The sequence below is a fragment of the Phalangium opilio genome, unplaced genomic scaffold (genome assembly GCF_054372755.1).
Source record: "Phalangium opilio isolate 3A_F unplaced genomic scaffold, DU_Popi_V2 ptg000105l_1, whole genome shotgun sequence".
In the NCBI taxonomy this organism is placed as follows: Eukaryota; Metazoa; Arthropoda; class Arachnida; order Opiliones; family Phalangiidae; genus Phalangium; species Phalangium opilio.
In genome coordinates this window covers 219,253-241,199 of record NW_028324207.1, presented here as the reverse complement: position 1 = coordinate 241,199, position 21,947 = coordinate 219,253, and the positions used below count along the sequence as shown (strand labels likewise).

The following is a 21,947-nucleotide window of genomic DNA, read 5'->3' as shown; positions in this document are numbered from 1 at the left end:
ATCAACATATTGAACAAAAACTTTTTATTTATTTAATTCTTTTTCAATTATAAGTTTCATAACCTTTTCATGGAAAGCGCAAATTACAGGAAGGTATTACAAGACGAGAGTTAATAATTCTTTTTGTTTTACTTAATATTTGTATTCTGTTTTGTTTTTATTGTGGGTGTACTGTAAATTGTTTCAGGAAGTTTTTCATCGGAACATGGACGTTTACAAGATATGGCAACATGTTTTTTTTATATTATACAAGTGTGCAACTTTTTAACACAAAATATTAAACATTTTCTTGTTTTTTTTATTATTTTTTTTTAATATTTTTCCTTCGTTTTAATAGTATTTACATTTTTGTTTGTTTGTTTTTTTTTCCTTCGTATTTCCAAAATAACCCTCGTATTTTTTTTCTCAAATTCTTTCGCTTAGTAAAATATACCACTTTTGCTTCTCAAATAAAACAAAAAAACATTTACCAAATTCTCAATTTTTTTTAATAATTTTTAAACATCCGAAACTTACTTCCGCGATAGGGTCATCCAAGTTCATATCACCAAAAATTTAATAATAAAAAAACTTATAACAAAGCTTCTCTCCTAATCCTCCTCGCGACCAAGATTTTTCTCTTTCAATTAAAAAATTTGGTTCTAAATTTAAAAAACGGTAATTCTTCTTTAAAATTTCGATTAAAAAAAATTATTTACAGCTAAGGCGCGAAGTAATATTACCCTACAATAAAAAATAAGTCATTTATTTAGGCCTAATTTTTTTTGGTCTATTTTTAGGCGGGGGATATTTAAAAACATTACTTACGAAAGAGATTGTCCTTTTCATCAAATTGAAAAGCTATAAGACGTATTTAATTATCTAATTTAATTAATTTATTTTAAAGCTAGTGTTTAATAACAGCCCATGAGAAAAAGTACGTCAGCCCTTAGCACCAAAAACGAAACTTTTATCTCAACTAACAAATTCCCCTTTTTGTAAAAAAAAAAAAAATATTTTTTTTTATAAATTTTGAGTCCAATGTGACCTTTTAAACTTTAATTAAAAACAAATTAACAGTTACTTAATTTTAATTTACAAGAATTATTTTTTTAAGTAGCGTAGAAAATAGAGATCTAACCAATAACCTTATTTACAGTCCTTCTGAGAAAATCCCTTACGACGCAAACATCTCTGGCACGAAGCAATGCAACTGGTATATCTTTTTAAAACTTTTCATATAAAAACTCCGTAATGGCACAAAATTATTTTTCATTTGTATTCAGTATATAATAGAAACCAACCTAAGACGGAGTAATTAATGTATTCCTTCCAAGGTTGGGTTTTTCCTTTTTCAATATTTAGTTGTGGCATGGACAATTTTGAATGATTTTTTAATCCCTTATTATTATTTTTTTCTAAAATAATTGGATGGTGCCAAGCTTTTAGAAGTATTTAGAAAACTATTAGAAGTTTCTGTAAATCTAATATCTACGCGGAATTAGGCTTAGCACCACTATGATAATTTTTGTTTTTAAAAAACTTCACTTTATGGACTTTAATAACGAAACATTTGGGGTTGAACATTCATTACTCGGCAAGTGCCAAGCGTAAATTTCGAAAAAATAAAACGCAATTTTGTTTCGTTCAAATACGAATAGACTTTGAAAGATTTAGTTCCGAATAAGTGCCGCTTGCACTAATGAAGGTTAAACCCCAACGGTAAGTTAATAACAAGAAGTTATATCTAGTTTATTAGGGAGAAGGTATAAGATGCCTCAGTATTGGCGCGCCATAGTCCCAGTCCCCCTTTCAAAATACAAGGGGGGGGGCGTAAAAGGAGACCGGGCTATTTCGCCTCTCCTCAGTCGGAAAATACGACTGTAATTTTCGTCATTCGCGTCGCGCTGACGTGAGTTTTCAAGAACCAATGAGATGCTGGTTGTAATTTAGAGGCGGGGATTAACTCCGGACCTACGTTTGGACTGGAGACAAAGCTGGCGTATTTATAGCTTCTTCCTAATAAACTAGATATCGCTTCTTGTTAATAATAAAAACCAATGTGGTCACGTTGGCAGGAGGCAATATACCGTATTTCGTGCATTTATATTTCTATTAACAGGTAGAAAGATAGAAGGGGTTTTTGTTAACGTACTTTTAATATATATATTTTATACCCTGCAATATAATTCAATATATAATATCTCTAATCCTCCCCTCTTAACATACCGTTTTCATTTTGGAAGGATTTTGACAGTTTGTCATTAAGGTTAAAGATAAGCGTAAGCTACGACTAATTTGTTTAGCCAAAAGATAATTAGTAATCACTCCACTAATTACTAAATAAATTGTTATAAAGATGAGCGTGTATTTATTTGTTTGTTTGTTTTAAGCTAAGTCACTATACATCTTGGTACGAATAAATTCGTAATATATATTTTTTTTGAGTTGTACTTCCATCTTTTTGTAATATCGTTCATCGATGAAAATCCATTTAGTTCGTTTTTATTTTTATTTTTTAAAATATGGTTTCTTTTCTTTTCTTGACTAGGTTAATTAATAGAGCGCGCGCTAATTTCTGTAAGAATCGTCCTTATATCATAATCTCGGAATATTAACCAATAAGAGTTAAAGTTTGATGGCGCACTCGCAAAGTCTTTTTAATTTAATTTTGTTTCGCTTCATTTTGTACATTCGAGAGCGCTTAATTAATAAAAACAGGTACTGTGAGGCTAAAGAATCATATAAAACGATCTATCTGTCGTATTTTTCAGGACTCTAGGGAGAGATGGCGCCCGAAAACGTCTGTATTTAAAGGGTTTTTTGTGTAAAAAAAAAAACAAAAAAACACCAATTACCGGCAATGAATTGTTTACTTTTTAATTCTTATTTCTTATTAAAAGAAATTATAAATGAGATTATATACTATCAATGGTTTTCTCGCGTTCAATCAATACAACACAAATGAACGAAACCATTTATTTTTTCTGAGGAACCTTTTATAATCGCGATTCGATATATATGTAGGCATAGTAGAAATTTTACGAAAAAACAAAATTTCTTACCAATTTTATCGACGGCAATCAAATTTTTTCGTGAAGAAAAAACAGGGAGAGATATTAAAGCTCATTTAGTGTTAATTTCATACATCCGTTATAGGTATGTTGTACCGCGCTTCTTCTTTACCGCAGCCGCCGGAACCACATACCGAAGGAAGCTCGCCGAGTGTAACGTAACCGTTACTACGTTTAATATTAACGTCAGGAAGGTGGCTAATACTTTCTTTCAATTCGGAACCACTGGACGAAGACGATATCGTCGGTAGAAGCTCGTGTGGCACGCCGCTGGTTGTCGTTTTCGACAAAGGTAATGTCCTATCATTTTCCACCGATACACTGTTCGCGATACGCGTCATGGCTTCCGTCGATACGTAACCATTACTTACTGAAGATAATGGCGGCGGAGTAACACTCGACGATGGTGGCGATGGCAATTTGGCCGCAGGAGAAACAATCATCTCTTTCAAATCGTCGTAACTCGGAGGAGCGTAAATATTGTCTGAAAGGGTTAGAGAAAATGGCTCCGGAGTATCTTCGACGTGGACTTCATCCGGCGGCTCTTTCAAGGATGAAGTGAGAAAGCAACTGTAAGGAGCTATCCCGTGGCTTTCTATCGAATCTGAGCCATAATCCGTACTTTCAGCATTCAAATCTTCAACTTCGGCCCTGAAATTCTCCAAATCCGAGACCATTTTCGATATGGGCACGATCTTCATGTCATCATACCCAACATATCCTTCACCCGGTAGAGTTAAAGTTGGCAACGTATTCTTATTCGCCATTACGTAATCCCCGTTTCCCATTCCAAATTTTGAATAAGCTTGATCATTTGGTTGTAGTACAACCATATCATCTTGAAGAGGAGGAGGAGGAGGAGGTATTTTTGCGTCATTAGACAAAGGTGTAGTTTTACCACCACTGGTTATGGTGGCGATGTCGGGAAGCCAAGGGACCTGTTGCCTTTTCTGCTTCAATATCTCATTGGGGTCTTTATCAACCATTGAGAAAGCCATGCCGACGGTAATGTAAGGGTTGTTTTTTGTTGTCGGAGATTCCACGCGGCGGATACCAAAACGAGAATAAGGTAAGACAACGCCATTGCCTTCTTCGTGTTTACCATTCTTAATTTCGGGTGATTCGTCACCATCCCCGGAGTAATCCCTCCATCCAAGAACATCGTGGATACTTCGAGATAATCCTAATTTGGAGTATTGGCCAGCCGCTTGGGAATCTAAAATGGTTCCAACCATCCGCTGTTCGGCTCCGATGCAAGAATAGTTTCCTTCATCCATTTCGTTAATGGAGGGTTCACTGTTGGCTAAATTATGCCCGTAGAGGTTCATGTTGCGACCTCTCGAATATGGAACGTAGCAACTCTGTTCCATACCGAATTTACTGTAAGGTGTTTGCGGAGAGTAACTTCCCAAGGCTTTATTACTCGAATCGACGTAACTTGAAAATTGCGAATACGGACTAACGGGTGACTTTGATTTCTCGTCAGAATCATCTCCCTTATCGACTCCGGAATCTTTACTACCGGACACTCGAGAGACATCGACTTGTTTCTCTTCGCCATCGGGTTTAGAAGGTTCACCATCGCGTACGGCTACTTCGAGAGAAGGGGGGTGTTTTAGATCCGCTTCGTTACCGCTGTCAGATGACAAGTTAGTGCGATGGGTCAAAGACGAGGACAGGCTATCGTGACCACCGGTACTACCGCAACCACTGCTATCTCCACTAGGATTACGCTTAGCTTTCTCAGCGACTATATTTTGTTGCTTCGTAATAAGCTATGGAAATGCGTTATTAGCGGCTTACCTGTTAAAACTATAAGCCTATTTTCTAAATAAAATTTAAATACCTCATCCGTGGATGTGGCACTGAACTGCGATGTACCAGAACCGTGACGATTTTTAAAGCTATCCTCTTCGGACATGAATGAATCTAAACGACCGTAAGCCGGTTTCGGACTCAAATCCGGATTGTTGATTAAACCATTTTTAAAGTTTTCGTAAGTACTCAAGGGTTTCTGGATTTTTTGAAAAAAAAAAAAATATATATATATATATGCATTCTTTATTTCAAACAAGTTTCTTTTTAAAAATATAATCATAGTAGTTAGAAATTAATAAATTATTATTATAATTTACCGATTGCGGAGAATTCAAGCCTTCGGGCAAATCGGCAGTAATATTTCGCATTTTTTCCACTTTACCTTTCATCCTAAACGGTAATAGACATTTTCGCGTTAAAATACAATAAAGAAGCCGAAATTCAATAATTACAGAAGGGGATAATAGAAGGATGACACTCTGTATCCTCTTAATGCTATAGTTATGTAACGTCATTCTTCCCAGGCTCATTTCCCTTTTAGTTTGCTTTCCCGCTCATCAAACTAAGTTCAAATGGGTAACTATCGCACAGTAAGGTGAATTCTATAATTGTTTGGCACTAAATCCCTAGCAATCATCCCATAAACCTTGATTGTCTTGACGTGGGACAAAAATGCACAAGCGCATGCATGCGTCTTGCCAAATATTTAAACGCTAATAGAGTAATGATGAGGGAACTATTTATCGCGGCTGTGATTCGTTTTAGTAACCTTGCTCTAAATGTTCCGATGTTGGGAAGAGTGACGTTACACTTACCCCACCCGCTTTGTGCTTGTACACTTCTCTCGAAGAGAAGTATTATATACTTCTGATAATTATTATAGTTGCAATTACCAATTAACTAGGCTGTAAAGAATGACGATCAAAACAATGAAACCAAGAACGACTCCAACAATTAATCCAATAGTTAATGGACCCATAGTTTCTGTTTCAACAACGAACAAAGGTAAAAGGTTAAGGGACGCCAATCCAATAAGAACTTAAGTTTTTCACTGATCTGGCGGCTTACCATCCTTGAAAGGCAAACAAGTAACTTTCATAGGGTAACTAATGGGACCTTCCAATCTTTGTCCATCAACAACATTAACGGCTTGAATGGAAACCATGAATGGTCTCTCGGGTTCTTCAGGGTCGCAAGGAAAATCTACAGTTTTATTCGTCGTGTCTCCAGTCATTTCTGTCACTTCAGTTCCTTCGGATACGGAGCTGTTACGGTCATTCTCGGGTCTTATATGCATGACGTAATAATCAATGGGTCCATTTGGCATGGCGGGAGGGTCCCATTGAATGTCCGCGGTTGAAGCGTTTCTCATACTATAACGCGGGGTGGCCATACGTCCAGGAGTGCTGATTTTGGTCATAAACGAAACGGGGGACGACAAATTTCCGCATAAATTGGAGACGCACGCTTCAACAGCGACTGAGTAATTAAGGTAGCTGGTTAAATTTTTCAAAACGTAGCTTTGCTTATGTCCAACTTCTTGAACCGCTTTATCATTTAATAAGATCTTATAGGAGGTTATGACTCCATTTGGTTCTATAGGCTTTTCCCAATGTAAAATCGCCGAGTTTGAAGTAACGCTACCGTACGTAACATCAACAGGAGCGCTTGGTTCTATAGATAATATTATATATTGGTCATGACGTCAAGCTACCATTTAAACAGAGTTAAAGGGACTGCAAAGAAGGCATCGGCGGGTGGGTACAAATTATTTGAAATACGTCACAGACATCACGTGATACCATAAGTTTATAAGATATGTTCCATAAGTATGTCACTACCCATACTTCGTAATGTTAGAGGCTTAATGAGAGCTAGTTCGAGAACGACGTGAGAATTGACTACACTCGGTTTTGCAGTCCATCTTTCTCTTTAGTCTGTACTAAGCCTTTGACAGGGTCTCACTAGGCGTCGCTTTACGAGAATCTATGACGTTTCACCTACGTCACTTCATGACAAGCTCTCATTAACGAGTGACACACTTATGGAACATATCTTATAAACTTATGGTGATACCAAGATACAAAGACTCCTCATGGAGTGGAACTAGTTAACATCTAGTCCTTGTTTTACGCGAGATTGCACCGCCAATTCCATGAAGTGGTGGTTTTTGAAATAAAACTAACTATGAACACTTCTTTGAACCACGCCTCTCCTTGGTCACGTGCCTCTGACGTATTTCAAATAATTTTTACCCACCCGCCAATGCCTTCTTTACAGTCCCTTTAAGATCCTTACCTCCGGGGGGTGTTTGTTGATACACTTCGTCGCTATATTCGCTCGTTCCCTTGTCATTGGTAGCAGCCACGCTAACCAAATAATGACTAAATGGCTTCAAGCCGTTAACCTGGACTTCGTTCGACATAGCACTTTGGCTAAAGTTGCGATAAAAGAGTTCTCTCTCGCAAAAATGACGATTTTGAATTCTATTGCAAGAGTGAGGGCATTCGCGATAGGCTACAGTGTAATATCTAACAGTGTTTGCCTGACCGAAACAATCGAGATTCCACGATACTTTCAAACTGCGAGGGTCATTGCCTCGCGCGACATTGATGTGTCGAATTTTATCCAAAACTAAACGAACGCTTCGAGTTAGGACAAACCAAAAGTGGATGAGAGGAAAAGTATGAAAATGGCCAAAAGTCAAGTCGCGAGTCATCAGAGTTTCGCCGTAGTTGACCGTTTTATTGGCGTAGCTATACTGGGACTGTTCACTCCTTTCAAATAGGTCTTGTGTTAATTCGCGGTTACCGTCGTCTGCTATTGTGTAATCTCGGTAATTTAGCTATAGCGCGAGCAGCTTGCGTCGTGATGCGCGTGATCGAGTGGGCTATGTTTAAACCAAGGAGCATAAATGTCTGAACTACTTTCAGTCGCGAGTTTTGCATGCAAGTCCATCAGTCAATAGTAAACTAAATAGTTATTGGCGAAACTTTGATGTTCGCGTTTTTTAACACAGGCTCTATGGCCATTGTCATACTTTCCCTCTCATCCACATTTGGACAAACTGATTAAAGAATATTAAGACGTTAAGACTCACCCTTGTCGAAAGGAACAACGCAAGGGACCCATTCGAGACCGGAAGAGAAACGATCATTATTCGAAGCCACGGCGAATTGGTAAATGTACTCATTGTCGGGCAGCTTCAAAACTACGCTTCTCTCGGTTAAAGAATCATTTAGCCAATTAATTCTCCCGGTGCACGGGAATGGTCTAGGTTGTTTATTTTCACACCAAGCAACGGTGTAGCTTATTTTATTCGAATCTTCATGCTCCGGAGCATCCCATTCTAAAAAGTAGCCCTCTTTTCCAGACGAGGCTCGAAGCTCCCGTGGTTTACGAGGAACTATGGGGGAAAAATTTGCAATTGCAAACTCGTTCAAGAATGGAATGGATATCAAAGGTTTCAGAGCCTAGAACACTCTTACGTTTATCATTGCTAGGAATTAGAATTTTAGCAAAACCTTCTGACGGTCCCAATATATTTTTGGCGCGAATGACACACTCGTAATCGACATCTTTGTTTAAGCGTTCAATTCTTAGAGTGGTTTGGTCGAAACCGTCCAAAGTGTAATTTCTGAGACGGATGGCACTGTTTTCAATGCTCCTACGCCGCCTTTTCTTCGCGGTTATCGGAATTACTTTGATGAAATAACCACAATCATCGCCATTACAATGTTTTCTTTCAATTCCCTGCCAGTAAATTACTACGTCTCGGTAACCCGAGTTGACTACCATGAAAGACTGCGGAATTATCGACGGTACGGAATACGGAACTATAAGGAGACACATTTCAATTATTAAAGTAACTCGCGTATACGAGGGGTCGGACGTTTGTCAAAATCCCGTACACTTCGTTTGAAATCTGTTTAAAATCTCGAAATCCCGAAATCTCATGTCAAAATCTAAAAATCTTAAAATCTCTCGTCAAAATCTGAAAATCCCGAAATCTTCACCTAAAATCCCGAAATCTCACATTAAAATCTAGAAATCCCGAAATCTTAACGTAAAATCCCGAAATCTCATCCTAAAATATCAAAATCTGAAAATCTCCTCGAAATCTGAAAATCTCCTCAAAATCTGAAAATCTTCAAAATCTGAAAATCTTCAAAATCTGAAAATCTCCTTCAAAATCTGAAAATCTCCTTCAAAATCTGAAAATCTCCTTCAAAATCTGAAAATCTCCTTCAAAATCTGAAAATCCTGAACAAAATCCTGAAATCTTCTTCGAAATCTGAAAATCGCGTTCAAAATCTGAAAATCTCCTTTAAAATCCCGAAATCTTAAAATCTTGGACTAGATTTCCAGATTTCTAAAATATGAGTCAGAATCTCAAAATCTGGGGCAAAATCTCAAAATCTTGAAATCTCAAAATCCCGTACACTAAAATGCCGAACGTCCGACCCGTCGCGCGTATGTTTCTTCACTTACTATCCAGTTGCGTTTTCACATTAAGAGTGGCGAATGGACTCCACAAATCTATAGAATCTTGAACTCGGCAACGTATTTTAACGATATAATTCGTATTGGGTATGAGATCTAATTCAATTTTGTATTCGTCATTGTTGATTTTACTGTTGATTAGCGCCTCATTCGTTAAATTAAGGACCCTCCAGAAATCTTCAAACTCATTCTTGTAGTTAACTTCGTAAATCATTGGTGGGGTTAATGTTGGAGGCATATATAACGGATGCTTCCAAATGAAGCTGGCGAAACTCTTTCCAATTTCATCAAGACGAAAATCTACCGGGACACCAGCTCGAACTATCGAACGGAAAATTTATTACGTACCACTTTAAAGACGAGATTAACGATTTACTCGTCGACTTACTAATTTCAGACGTGTTTATTCTAAAATACTGCGTGTTAGTTCCGAATGTATTATTTCCCGTTAATAGGAAGGTGATAAAATCCACGTTACGATGGTAAAGTGGGTTGGTATCCATTCCCCACATACAGCTAACTGGTTTAGTGTGTTGTGACGGACACGAACGAGCCGTGTCCATGTTTCTATTGAAATTTTAAATTTTAATTAAATAAGATGGTAATTTTAACGCGGCAAATATAGAAACTGGACTAGTTTAGATTACTTACTGTACAATAAGTAAGCCAAAACTGACGGCAATTGTATATGTCGTTTTAACCTTATTCGGAACTGGCTTCCAGGAACAAGTTAAATTTTGAAAACCTTCGCTAATACATTGAAAATCCGTGACATTTTGCGGTTCAGCTTTTTAAGGAATAAAATGAGGGGGGGGGGGGTTAAGTTACTTGTATATCGAACAGAGCGTGTCTCTTTAGAGCTAACTTACTTCCAAAGTTGTAGGAAGCCGCGCAAACGTACAGGTTTTGACCATTTTTCATTATTTTACAATGATACATGCCAGATTTATCAACGTTAGCATTTTGCAGTGAAAATTCTAGAGTGGTTGAATTCAGGCATTTCGAATTGACTCGCTCATTTTTAAAAACAATCGCCAAATCGGTGCAGTCAAATTCAGTTTGATTCGCGTTTAAATTGCAATAAAATTTTGGTGAAGAACCCACTAAGAATTCTTTATCTCTGGTCATATCTAATGGAACAGGGTTTGAATTTCATTAAGCTTGCGAAATATTTTCATATTTTTTTCTTTTAAAGGAAAAGTTCATCTAACATAACATTATACCTTAAAAGAACGTTCTTTTTCAAAATATAAATGATCTCTTATTATAAAATAATTACCATTTAATTAGTCTTAAAAGCGAGTGATACTGCGCCATCCGCCATTGGTTTAATGGCGTCTGCTACCCAGAACCTATTACCCCTACGGGATTGGTTGAATTCTCACACACTGAGAGGGGTAAGAGGTTCGTTCTAGCAGACACCACTAAACCAATGGCGGTTGGCGCAGTAGTCCTCGTTTTTAATTCTAATTAAAAGCAATTATTTTGTAATAAGTCCTCATTTATTTTTTATTTTTTATTTTAATATTTTTCATTTTATATTTCGAAAAAGGCCGTTCTTCTAAGGTATAATGTTACGTTATCTCTCCATTTCCTTAAACAATTGTAAATAACGTACATCCAAGGTTCTTTCCAACCCCCAAAATACATCCATCAGCGTAGTCGTAATGACTTAAATAGATCATTATAAACAAAGCACCAGCGAGGAGATTCTTTAATCGTAACATTTTCATTGTGATGGGTTTATTTCCCACCAAAATATTTCCGATGACTTTGGTATTAATCAATCATTTGGGTTGTCACAATTTGACAGTCTTTTTGATTTTTTGGCCTTCCTAAGCAGGAATGCCTAATTTGACTGCGGACACTGCACCAACATTTTTCCGTATGTCCGTTTTAATCGATCAAAAATAAGATCTAGAAAAAGTGAAGATTATTCATTAAAAAAAAAAACCCGTCGAAGTAATCGTACACATAACCCCGTTCAAAATAAACATAACAAAAAGTTATTTTTAAATGTACGCAAAATATAACCCTGAAATCCGCTGGAGTCTGTAATTCTTAGATAAGATATTACAGGATGTTTAATAGTGGTATGTTCCCTGTTTAAAACGTGTACTTACTCTCTTTTTGTTTATTTGTAAAAATTGTAAAAAATAATCTTGAATTAACTATTTACGTTTACGTTCATTTATTTTAGAGATGGGCCGATTCAAACCGCGAACTGTTACCGATAAAGTTCTACACTTCTAGAACCGATCATATCAATAACCGAATAGCAAATTTTACGTAGTTACCGATATAAAATTTAACGAAAAACTAATTAATAATTAAGTTTATCAAAAATTACCAGATCTAGGATCCGATATATGCTTATCATATCATTACCGTCAAAGAGTCATGAACTCAATGACCTCTTGATAATTAATTAAAACCAATAATAAGTTCCCGAGTTATACTTGAAACACGAGGACTTTTAACGAAAAAAAAAGTGTGATTTTAAATATATCGCGATAATAAACAATGGATATAATAATAAAAAAAAATAATTTATCTATCAGGCTGATAACTAAAATATTTTGCTCAATTTAAAATTGTCTACCATATCATTTCGCAGAAACGCAGTATATAAGCTTACCAAGGCAAACTATTATAAACTGGCTTCATTAACAAAAAGTTCATTAAGTTTTTCATGCCTCTAATGAGTTATGTTAATTTTTTACGACGACGACGACGACGAAGAAGGAGAAACAATTTTTCTTTATAATTTTTCTTAGTTCGTCATGGGAGTTGTCGAACTGTTAAGTTTTTATCTTTCTTAAAAAAAAAAAAAAAAAAAAAAATAACGAAACGATTTATGGATGCGGGTAGAGGTAATATTCCCTCACCTTAGACGGGCAAAATATGTAAATGAACTACATAGTCAAAATTCCCCCATCTATGACCATGATGTAAAATATAATTCGTTTTTTAAACGAGAATATTATTGAGATGAACACGTTATAAAGAGAGTCGAAAAGGCAAAACGGGCCAGCTTAAAGCAAAGAGCCGCAAATGATATTTCAAATGAAAGAAGAAGAAGAAGAAGAAGAAAAAATATATATTAAATTCTTTTTCAAAGATTTGCAGCGCCTGCATAAATATGTTTTGACGCTAGAAGTTAATTCGTTTGAAGTAGGTAGATGACACTTCGAAAATTATTTCTAGATTTTACGCGTCAGTATTTGGAAGCAATTTCAAATTTATGCGTCAGTATTTTAAAGCCATTTCAAATTTATGCGTCAAAATTTGAACCAATTTCAAATTTATGCGTAAAAATTTGAAGCAATTTCAAATTTATGCGTCAAAATTTGAAGCAATTTCAAATTTATGCGTCAAAATTTGAAGCAATTTCAAATTTATGCGTAAAAATTTGAAGCAATTTCAAATTTATGCGTAAAAATTTGAAGCAATTTCAAATTTAAGGGTCAGTATTTAGAAGTCAGTTTCAAATTTTATTAAAATTTGAAATTGACTTCTAAATAATGAGTATATTTCAATATTTCAAAATAATTCGCAGATCTTGAGGCTCATTTTAACAGTATATTTAAATATTTAAAAATAATTCGCAGATCTTTAGGCTCATTTTAACAGTATATTTAAATATTTCAAATAATTCGCAGATCTTTAGGCTCATTTTAACAGTATATTTAAATATTTCAAAATAATTCGCAGACCTTGAGGTTAGTTTCAAAGTAATTTTCAGATATTAAGAGTAGATTCAAAATTTCAAAGGTAGATAAATTACAACCTTCAACACTTCTCTACGAACTTGGCTCAAAGATTATGAAAATTCAGTCAGTAAAAGTACATTAATTGTTTATCTGATAAATCCTTTGTTATTTTTGTGGGGTATATAAATCACTCTCTCTTCAAAATAAACGACGCTAAATTGGACCCCCAAAAAAGTGGTAGCAAATAACCAAACGCAACGACAAAAGGTTCATAATAAAACTCGATTAATCAAACTATGAAACATTCCTTGATACCTATGCCTACATCATTAAAACTGGGAAACATTTTTACCTCAAGTAATGAACTCGCCGGATAGGTTCTAAAATAAAAATAAAAAAAAAAAGAAGAAAAAATTTATTTATATTCCCGTGTCGTGTATGAATCTAGTTTTTTCACTGGCGTCGTTTTCAAGGGCACTAATAGGGGAATTACGCTAATGTAGCGAGCGCGTTACGAGTTTAATGAGCGATTTTTGATTTTACCACCTGCATACCTAATACCTTAAGTTCGACAAGAATAATAAATCGAAATGCCGATGAACCTAAAAAACCTTACGTCTTACTTAATCCGGAGCAGATGGAGAAACAAAAATCTAAAGAGTATAAAACAATAGCCGGAAAAAATGACACACAAAATCTAAATCGGTTTTTCCTTAATATTTAATTTCGACTCATCATTGGAAAAGTATTAAAAAAGATTAAGCGGTTCCTAAACGCGCCATTTAACTTGGGTGTATATAAAAAAGATACCACTTGTATAAAATTGCCTGTTATTAACTTACAAATAAAGTTAAAGTCGAAGAGGGTTTTTTTAAAGCGAATAATTAGTAGAGTAAAATGAGTATCATTATGTATAAATGATAGAAGAAAATAAAAGTTAAATTTGAAAGACGACACGCTTCGGGTTCTCTTAAATCGTTAAGTGATACGCTATTGATGTAAATCGGTTTATTCAGTTAGTAAGTTAAAAAAGGTGCCTATTTATTAACGTGAAAAAACCGGTGCCTATTCATTTATTAACGTGAAAAAGGTGCCAATTTATTTATTAACGTGAAAAAAATCAGTGCCTATTAATTTACTAACGTGAAAAAACCGGTGTATATAAACTAACGTGAAAAACCGGTGCTTATTTATTTACTAACGTGAAAAACCGGTGCTTATTTATTTACTAACGTGAAAAAACCGGTGTATATAAACTAACGTGAAAAAGGTGTGCCTATTTATTTATTAGCGTGGTAAAAGGCGCCTATTTAAATATTAACGTGAAAAAACGGTGTCTATTTAAATATTAACGTGAAAAAACGGTGTCTATTTAAATATTAACGTGAAAAAACGGTACCTATTTATTTATTAAAGTGAAAAAACGGTGTCTATTTAAATATTAAAGTGAAAAACGGTACCTATTTATTTATTAAAGTGAAAAAACGGTACCTATTTATTTATTAAAGTGAAAAAACGGTACCTATTTATTTATTAAAGTGAAAAAACGGTACCTATTTATTTATTAAAGTGAAAAAACGGTACCTATTTATTTATTAAAGTGAAAAAACGGTACCTATTTATTTATTAAAGTGAAAAAACGGTACCTATTTATTTATTAAAGTGAAAAAACGGTACCTATTTATTTATTAAAGTGAAAAAACGGTACCTATTTATTTATTAAAGTGAAAAAACGGTACCTATTTATTTATTAAAGTGAAAAAACGGTACCTATTTATTTATTAAAGTGAAAAAAGGTGCCTATTTATTTATTAAAGTGAAAAAAGGTACCTATTTATTTACTAACATGAAAATTAGGGTAAATTTAAAAAAAAAAAAAAGAAGGCTTAGCTGTTTAACCCTAAATAACTTTTCCTTCAATTTTCAATAGATGAATATTTCAAAGTTAAATTTTAATATCTCTTGCTCAATTTTTCACGTCAGCAATTAAAATGCCACATTTGTCTTTGATGACAGCAATAATTTCAATTTATATAAATTGTTATAACTAACAAATTAGGCTTTCAAGGCGGGTTACAACCACTAGCGCCTCGATCATTTATTTCCAATTGAAAGATATCTGCAAAATTGATTATGGAAAGCGGGAAAACATATTTCTAATGCCTTTTGATGAAGTAGAGGCAAAAGTATATTAAAAATATAAATGTTACGACAAAATTAAAAACCGGTTATTGCTCAACTTTTCAAAGAGGAAACTTAATTTTTATTATAAATATCAAGCCAAGCCGAGGAGAGAAGCTTCTAAAAGTTCAAAGCGAGTAACGAAATAAGCCAGTTAAGAAACTCTCTTTAATCTAGCAGTTATAATACTGTTAGGCCTTTTTAGACGTTTTTTCGTGAGATAAACACTAAATAATAGAGTTGTTGTGAAATTATCTTTTAATAGTTGAAAGTATACTATTAAAATTTCAGACTTATTAGCTGTATTTTTAACAGACTTCATTGTAATAAACATTAAATAAATGTTAACAGGTTGCAAAATTTTGCACTTCAACGTTCACCGTCTGCAAAAGACGTTGAAGCAAAACTAAAATTTATCACAGCATTTACTCCTTTTATAATCGCTGAAACTACTTTATCGACTATAGATTCGTATATTAATACAAAACCAGAACTAATAACATAAGTTCATAAGATATGTCCATAAGTATGACACTACCTATACTTCGTAAAGCTAGAGACTTACAGCTCGAGCTAGTTCAAGGGAGAACGACAAGCGAGAATTGAAGTCCTACACACGGTGGTTAATTTTGCAGTCCATATTTCTATCAAGAAGTCATATCTAGTTTATTAGGGAGAAGTTATAAGATGCCTCAGTATTCGTGCGCCATAGTCCCAGTCCCCCTTTCAAAATACAAGGGGGAGGCCGGGCTATTTCGCCTCTCCTCAGTCGGAAAATACGTAATTTTCGTCATTCGCGTCGCGCTGACGTGCGTTTTCAAGAACCAATGAGATGCTGGTTGTTATTTAGAGGCGGGGATTAACTCCGGACCTACGTTTGGACTGGATATAAAGCTGAAAATGTTGCGAATTTATAAATTCTCCCAAATAAACTAGATATCGCTTGTTGTTTCTATTTAGTCTGCATTACTAAGCATTTGACAGCGCCCCAGTCACCAGGCGTCGCTTTATCTCGAATCTATGACCTACGTCACTTCATGCCAAGCTCCAGTTTGTAAACAGTGACAAACTTTTGCTTCACCAAGAAGCGATATCTAGTTTATTAGGGAGAAGGTATAAATTCGCCACATTTCTAGCTTTATCTCCAGCCCAAACGTAGGTCCGGAGTTAATCCCCCCTTCTAAATTACAACCGGCATCTCATTGGTTCTTGAAAACTCACGTCAGCGCGATGCGAATGACGAAAATGACGTATTCTCCGACTGAGGAGAGGCGAAATAGCCCGGCCTCCTTTTACGTCCCCCCTTGTATTTTGGAAGGGGGACTGGGACTATGGCGCGCGAATACTTAGGCATCTTATACCTTCTTCCTAATAAACTAGATATCACTTCTTGGCTTCACATATCTTACGTACTTACGAACCAATAACCAAAAGAAAACTTGAAAAGCAGAATTTTGCCAGGTGGCAGGTAGTTGCCGTGCAAGATATTTTTTCTTCACCTTGTCGGTATGTTTATACTCCCTAGTTCTTAACTGAAAACATTTCCCCCGAGCTAATAAAACCGTGCCTTTAGCAAACGGTGTACTGTACTGTACTGTACATCTTCAAAAAATGTTTTTACAAACTTAAAGTGAACTTACATTAGTGTGGAGAATCGGGAAGACTACCTCTCTTAAGAAGGAATTAAGAAAAGTAAAACTTCTACTACTTAAGGACACCGACTCTCGCGTCTTCAAAAAAGAAAGATAAGTTTCGTGGGTGAATTTAAAACTAAGGAAAGAAGAAGTTTAAACATTCACTCTCCAGTCTAACCCTTTTAAAGGCTTACTTAAACTTATCTAATCCGCTTTATATACTTAAACCATTGGCCCTAAAATGTCTCAGAAACATACAGAGGCAATTAACTATATAAGAGAACTATAAAGGGGGGTTTTGGAGAAATTAAACCTAAAAATGCCAGTTAGTTTGAAAAATACCATAGATCAACGCCTCCCATATTGAATTTAAAGAAATACAAATATCGAATGTCCAAAATACATCGGTTAAAGTTAACCTCTTCCAGTTAAAGAAAAATCCTTACTTGAAAGTTAGTTTTCACAGAATGAATTTAATTAATAAATATATAGTGACAAGTGGTGAAAAACGAACGATAACCGAGCGATACGTAATTCTTTAAAGGGTTAACGGAAGTAAATGAAACTGAAATAAACGCGCGAAACTTTCCAGGTCGGTCGGTTTAGTTGAAATGTAACAGATGAAAAACCATCTATTAAAGTCTGAGGATTTCGGTTTAATCTACATGTCATCCCGAACGTCATATAACTTGAAAAAAGGACCCGTTGTTATTATAAAATACAAGAGTTTCTTCGAATCGTAGCTTCTTAATCAAGATAGCCCGAAAACTCCGGAATCTTTGTAATATAACGTCTGGGGATTCTAGAGAAGAAAGTTTGCGACTCCCAGCAAACGTCAAGGGAAATAAGACGCGCAATTTATGGGATGAGTTATGGAATTTGATGGTGAATGGTGAATGGGGCATGTTTAGTGAAGAAATATTCAACCATAAATCTTTTCACTTCACTAAAAAAGGGCGCTATATCACTTGCTCGGTGGCAATTGGCGCGTTTTTGACAAGTTTGATTATCAATTTTAAGAAGGGACCACGTGTTAAGAGGTTCCTTTGCTCGATTTCATATCAATCATACGATGTATAGAGAGAAAAAAGGTCAAGTCTCTGACCCCTTAACATTCTTGGTAAACATTTTTTTCTCCTAACTCTCTCCGTGGAACTAAATCGTTATGATAATATAGATCATTCTCTAATTTATCCTTGAATCGAACTTTAATTTAATCAGAATTTTCAACAAGAGTAAATGTTCTTATGTTATTTCAAAATAGGCGGGGTCTTTGGAGAGGAGCTTATAATGGAAAGTTACTACGGTTTTACGGAACCTTAGTTTAAAGATGGGGCAGAAATAGATGGTTTGTTGAATAATGTTAGTTTATTCCATATTCAAAGTTAAATTTATTCAACAATAAGAACTGCTGAAGATTTTATACGGAATTTCAAGTAAGAGAACTTAAGAAATTTCATTTTCAAATAATTAAATGCAAAGAAAGAAACCGTAATATATTTAAATAATAGATTAGAATATAACCTGTTGTTATTTAATTATGCGGAACAAATTATATTTTGAGTACTTAATTATAAATTCATATTTGGAACCGAATGGACTCGGAGTTTTCTTAGGTTTTTGATAAATAAATGACTTAATTTCACGAATTTCATTAAATAAACGAATGCATAATTTCAATTTTAAACTCCAGGATAAATTAAAATCATATTTGTGTCTAAGTAAACCCAAACCAAGTAAGTATTCAGAGTCGCCCGGGCAAAATTTTTACGACAATGTCAAAATTAAATAAGGACAAATTCGTTCAAAGCTAGATAAAAACCGGTATTAAGTGACTGAGGGCTTAAAAAAACGTTAGCACATTTTTCCGAAGTCTTTAAACTTGTTAAATTTTAGAGAAAAAAAAAACAAAAGAAGAAAATGGAAATTTTCTAGATTTGTCAAAGATACTTTTTCATGTTGAAATCGCTCAAGATGAAACAATATTTGGAAGGTTTCCTACGTCGATATTTCACTAACGAATAAGGTAAAATTCGTGGAATCTCTACCTAGTTTGTGTAATTAAAATTAAACAAAGGTAACTAATTATAAATAAATTAAACTCTAGCTGCTACCTTGATTACATTTTACATTTTAAATTCATTTTCAATCACTATCTAGTTACACTATAATTAAATATTAATGTTTACTAAATTTTTAAATTTGTTATATTATATCAAATGGATAACTTCGAGTGGTTGAATTAATTTACTTCTTGGGAAGCTCCATAAAGTGGGCTTTATGAAAGGCAAGGCGAAGCAGCGATCTCCGTTATTTTACGACTACATCAGAAGCCGGTCTTACTACGTATATAAGAAGGGGAATGTATTTAAAGGGTTAAGATATTGGAGAGGAAAATCAAGTTTCGTGATGAACTCCTTCCTTTTTGGGCGACTTTCCAATAAACGAGCTAGAAAATTCGAGGGGAGGGTGAGTGAGAGAGAGAGCATTTCGCTTTCCTACGCCAAGAAGTGATATCAAGTTTATTAGGGAGAAGGTTTAAGATTCCTATGTATTCGCGCGCTATAGTCCCAGTCAAATCTCCAGTACAAACGTAGGTCCGGAGTTAATCCCCGCCTCTAAATTACAATCAGCATCTCGCTGGTTCTTGAAAACGCACGTCAGCGCGACGCGAATGACGAATATTACGTATTTTCCGACTGAGGAGAGGCGAAATAGCCCGGCCTCTTTTTACGTCCCCCTTGTATTTTGAAAGGGGGACTGGGACTATAGCGCGCGAATACATAGGAATCTTAAACCTTCTCCCTAATAAACTAGATATTACTTCTTGCTACGCGTTATCAGAAATCATCAGAGTTAACGCCAATAATCAGAGGGTATCTATGCGTGAATCAGTTTAAAACAGTAGTGTCAAAAACGTTTTTTTAAATTTCACTTCTGTTGTTGGGCTGAAGTCCTTATTGCTTACCACGTGACTAATCCTTTAAAAATGCGTCTAGAAAGCCATTTATTTCCTTAAAATTTTGTGGAATACGGCAAATAATTTCCACTATCATTCAAGCGTAAAGGGGGCCAAAACTGCTACGAAACACGTAAAGATTCGATTGATTGTTCTTGCAGAAATTAGTTACGTACAATAACTTTCTTGTAGCTGAATAAAACATTTTTCTTTATTTTGAGGATTTCCTGTGACGTTTCGGGGTGTATTTTTCGCTCGATCAGATATAAGAACTAATATTTATTCATAATTCACGGTTTGTTATCGCTTTTTATTAATATCACAAGGTTATACGCAACTCCAAGGGTACAGTGCTATGGCACGGCTGAGGGTGTCAGATTCATCTCAGTGTGTTTACCAATATTGTATGTACATAAAGCCCAAGGCGAGGTCGAATTTACTTTACGTAGACTTTTAGAGTAAGACTAATTTAAGCCTAAAGTGACGGCTTTCCGCGCCAACTAAACCTCATTTTCTCGGGTGCAAGTACTACGTCACAACTTTTTAAAAGAAGGAACTATTCCCTTAGAGTTGTAATATCTTGAAGGATGGAATAATAACCCCATACTAATAACCTTGCCTCAGTACCCCACCTACGGAACGGTACCGAAGTCTTCCCAGCATCCTCAGCGTTTAGGTATGGTCGTACAGTACGGAATCGTAAAGGCCGCCCCCCCTCTGGCTTAAAAAAAGGCTCTTTTACGGGTCTAAATATTCCAAAATGACGTAACAGCAACAGTTACGTACTTAAACTATCCATTCTTTTAGACTTTAAATTAAACATCAATAAAATCAAACTATCTTTAGGTCTTTTAACTCTTTCGATATTACTATAGCCTGTTGTTCGTGATTCCAGACAAGGTTATTTCAACCAATCTATTTTCCATAATGGTTCAAACTCTATATTTAAAAGATCACGGTATCCCGTCGCCTTTACAAACATCAAGCGCTATATTTGGTAGCTAAATCGAGCGATAAAAGTAATTGGGAATCGAATCGATGCCTGGAAGGAGAAGAGAGAGACCATGGGCGGCCTGTCCAGTACAGAAGGTCAATTGTTTGCGTTCGGATCGCGAAGGCAACGCAACCACGTAAAGGAAGAAAAATAAGAATAAAGAGGAAATTGTATGCCGGTGCTACGTCAGCCCGAGTCAATCAACGAAAAAAGGGGTATATACAGCTCGTTTATTATACTCCGCCTACAATGGCTGGCAAGGTTGCCAATATGGAGGAGAAAAAAAAGACGTTCAAAAGGTACCAAACCTTTACCTTTAATTTGAAATTAAAGGAAAAGTTCAGGTAACACAAAATTAATATACCTTAAAAGTACGGCCTTTTCTAAATATAAAAGGGTAAATATTAAAAAGAAATAAATAGAGATGGGCCGATACCGATCCCATATCGGTATCGGTACCGATATTTGACTTTAACCGATATATCTGTATCGGTTAAAAATGAACCGATATTTCTACCCGATATTTTTTAAAGAAAAATATTGGTTCATTTTTAACTGATACCATACCGATATATCGGTTAAAGTCAAATATCGGCACCGATACCGATATGGGATCGGTATCGGCCCATCTCTACAACCTATTTTCTTATTTATTTTATTATTGATATTGGTTAATATATCGGTATCGGTTTAATATCGGTTTATTCGAATGATCGGGTAAATTATCCGCGGTATCGGTACGTATCGGTTTCCCAATTATCGAATGATATCGGTATCGGTTAAAACTGGAATCGGCCCATCTCTAGAAATAAATAATCTCTTATTACAAAATAATTAGCATTTTATTCGTCTTAAAAACGAGATCTACTGTGCCATCCGCCATTTCTTACGAGGCGTCTGCTAGCCAGAACCTACGGTATTGGGTTAAGGGTAAGGTAGAGGTAAGAGTTTCTGGCTAGCAGACGCCACTAAACTGATCCTGAATAGTGAGTGTATTTTTATTTATTTATAACGGTGCAACCAATTCGATTTACAGTTATGCAAATTTGATTATTTTGGGGGAAAGGTGGTTTAAACAAATTTGTTAATTTT

At 35.2% G+C, this 21,947-nt stretch overlaps 1 protein-coding gene and 1 long non-coding RNA gene across 3 annotated transcripts in view; both read right to left on the bottom strand.

Moving 5' to 3' along the window:
• Window positions 1-9: 9 nt before the first annotated feature.
• On the bottom strand, window positions 10-19,388 carry LOC149625047 (uncharacterized). The gene is made up of 2 exons (XR_016374498.1): window positions 16,350-19,388; window positions 10-2,183 (listed from the first exon to the last, which is right to left on the bottom strand). It is a non-coding gene; the product is annotated as an uncharacterized LOC149625047 (long non-coding RNA).
• dome (cytokine receptor domeless) overlaps window positions 10-21,947 on the bottom strand; it is a 33,494-nt gene continuing 11,556 nt past the window's right edge. The window contains exons 2-15 of one of the 2 annotated variants that reach the window (XR_016374492.1): window positions 10,993-11,291; window positions 10,244-10,504; window positions 10,026-10,161; window positions 9,763-9,941; window positions 9,363-9,695; window positions 8,360-8,707; window positions 7,972-8,277; window positions 7,170-7,505; window positions 5,940-6,545; window positions 5,765-5,855; window positions 5,189-5,261; window positions 4,900-5,067; window positions 3,045-4,828; window positions 10-2,682 (exon numbers count right to left, since the gene is read on the bottom strand). Coding sequence is in view for 1 of the 2 variants with exons in the window: in XM_089851774.1 (XP_089707900.1) it covers window positions 3,122-4,828; window positions 4,900-5,067; window positions 5,189-5,261; window positions 5,765-5,855; window positions 5,940-6,545; window positions 7,170-7,505; window positions 7,972-8,277; window positions 8,360-8,707; window positions 9,363-9,695; window positions 9,763-9,941; window positions 10,026-10,161; window positions 10,244-10,504; window positions 10,993-11,107 (4,659 nt within the window). In the remaining variant the exon portion in view is untranslated. Of the gene's footprint in view, window positions 4,829-4,899; window positions 5,068-5,188; window positions 5,262-5,764; window positions 5,856-5,939; window positions 6,546-7,169; window positions 7,506-7,971; window positions 8,278-8,359; window positions 8,708-9,362; window positions 9,696-9,762; window positions 9,942-10,025; window positions 10,162-10,243; window positions 10,505-10,992; window positions 11,292-21,947 lie in introns of both variants that reach the window. The other variant, XM_089851774.1, reaches the window with a different exon arrangement.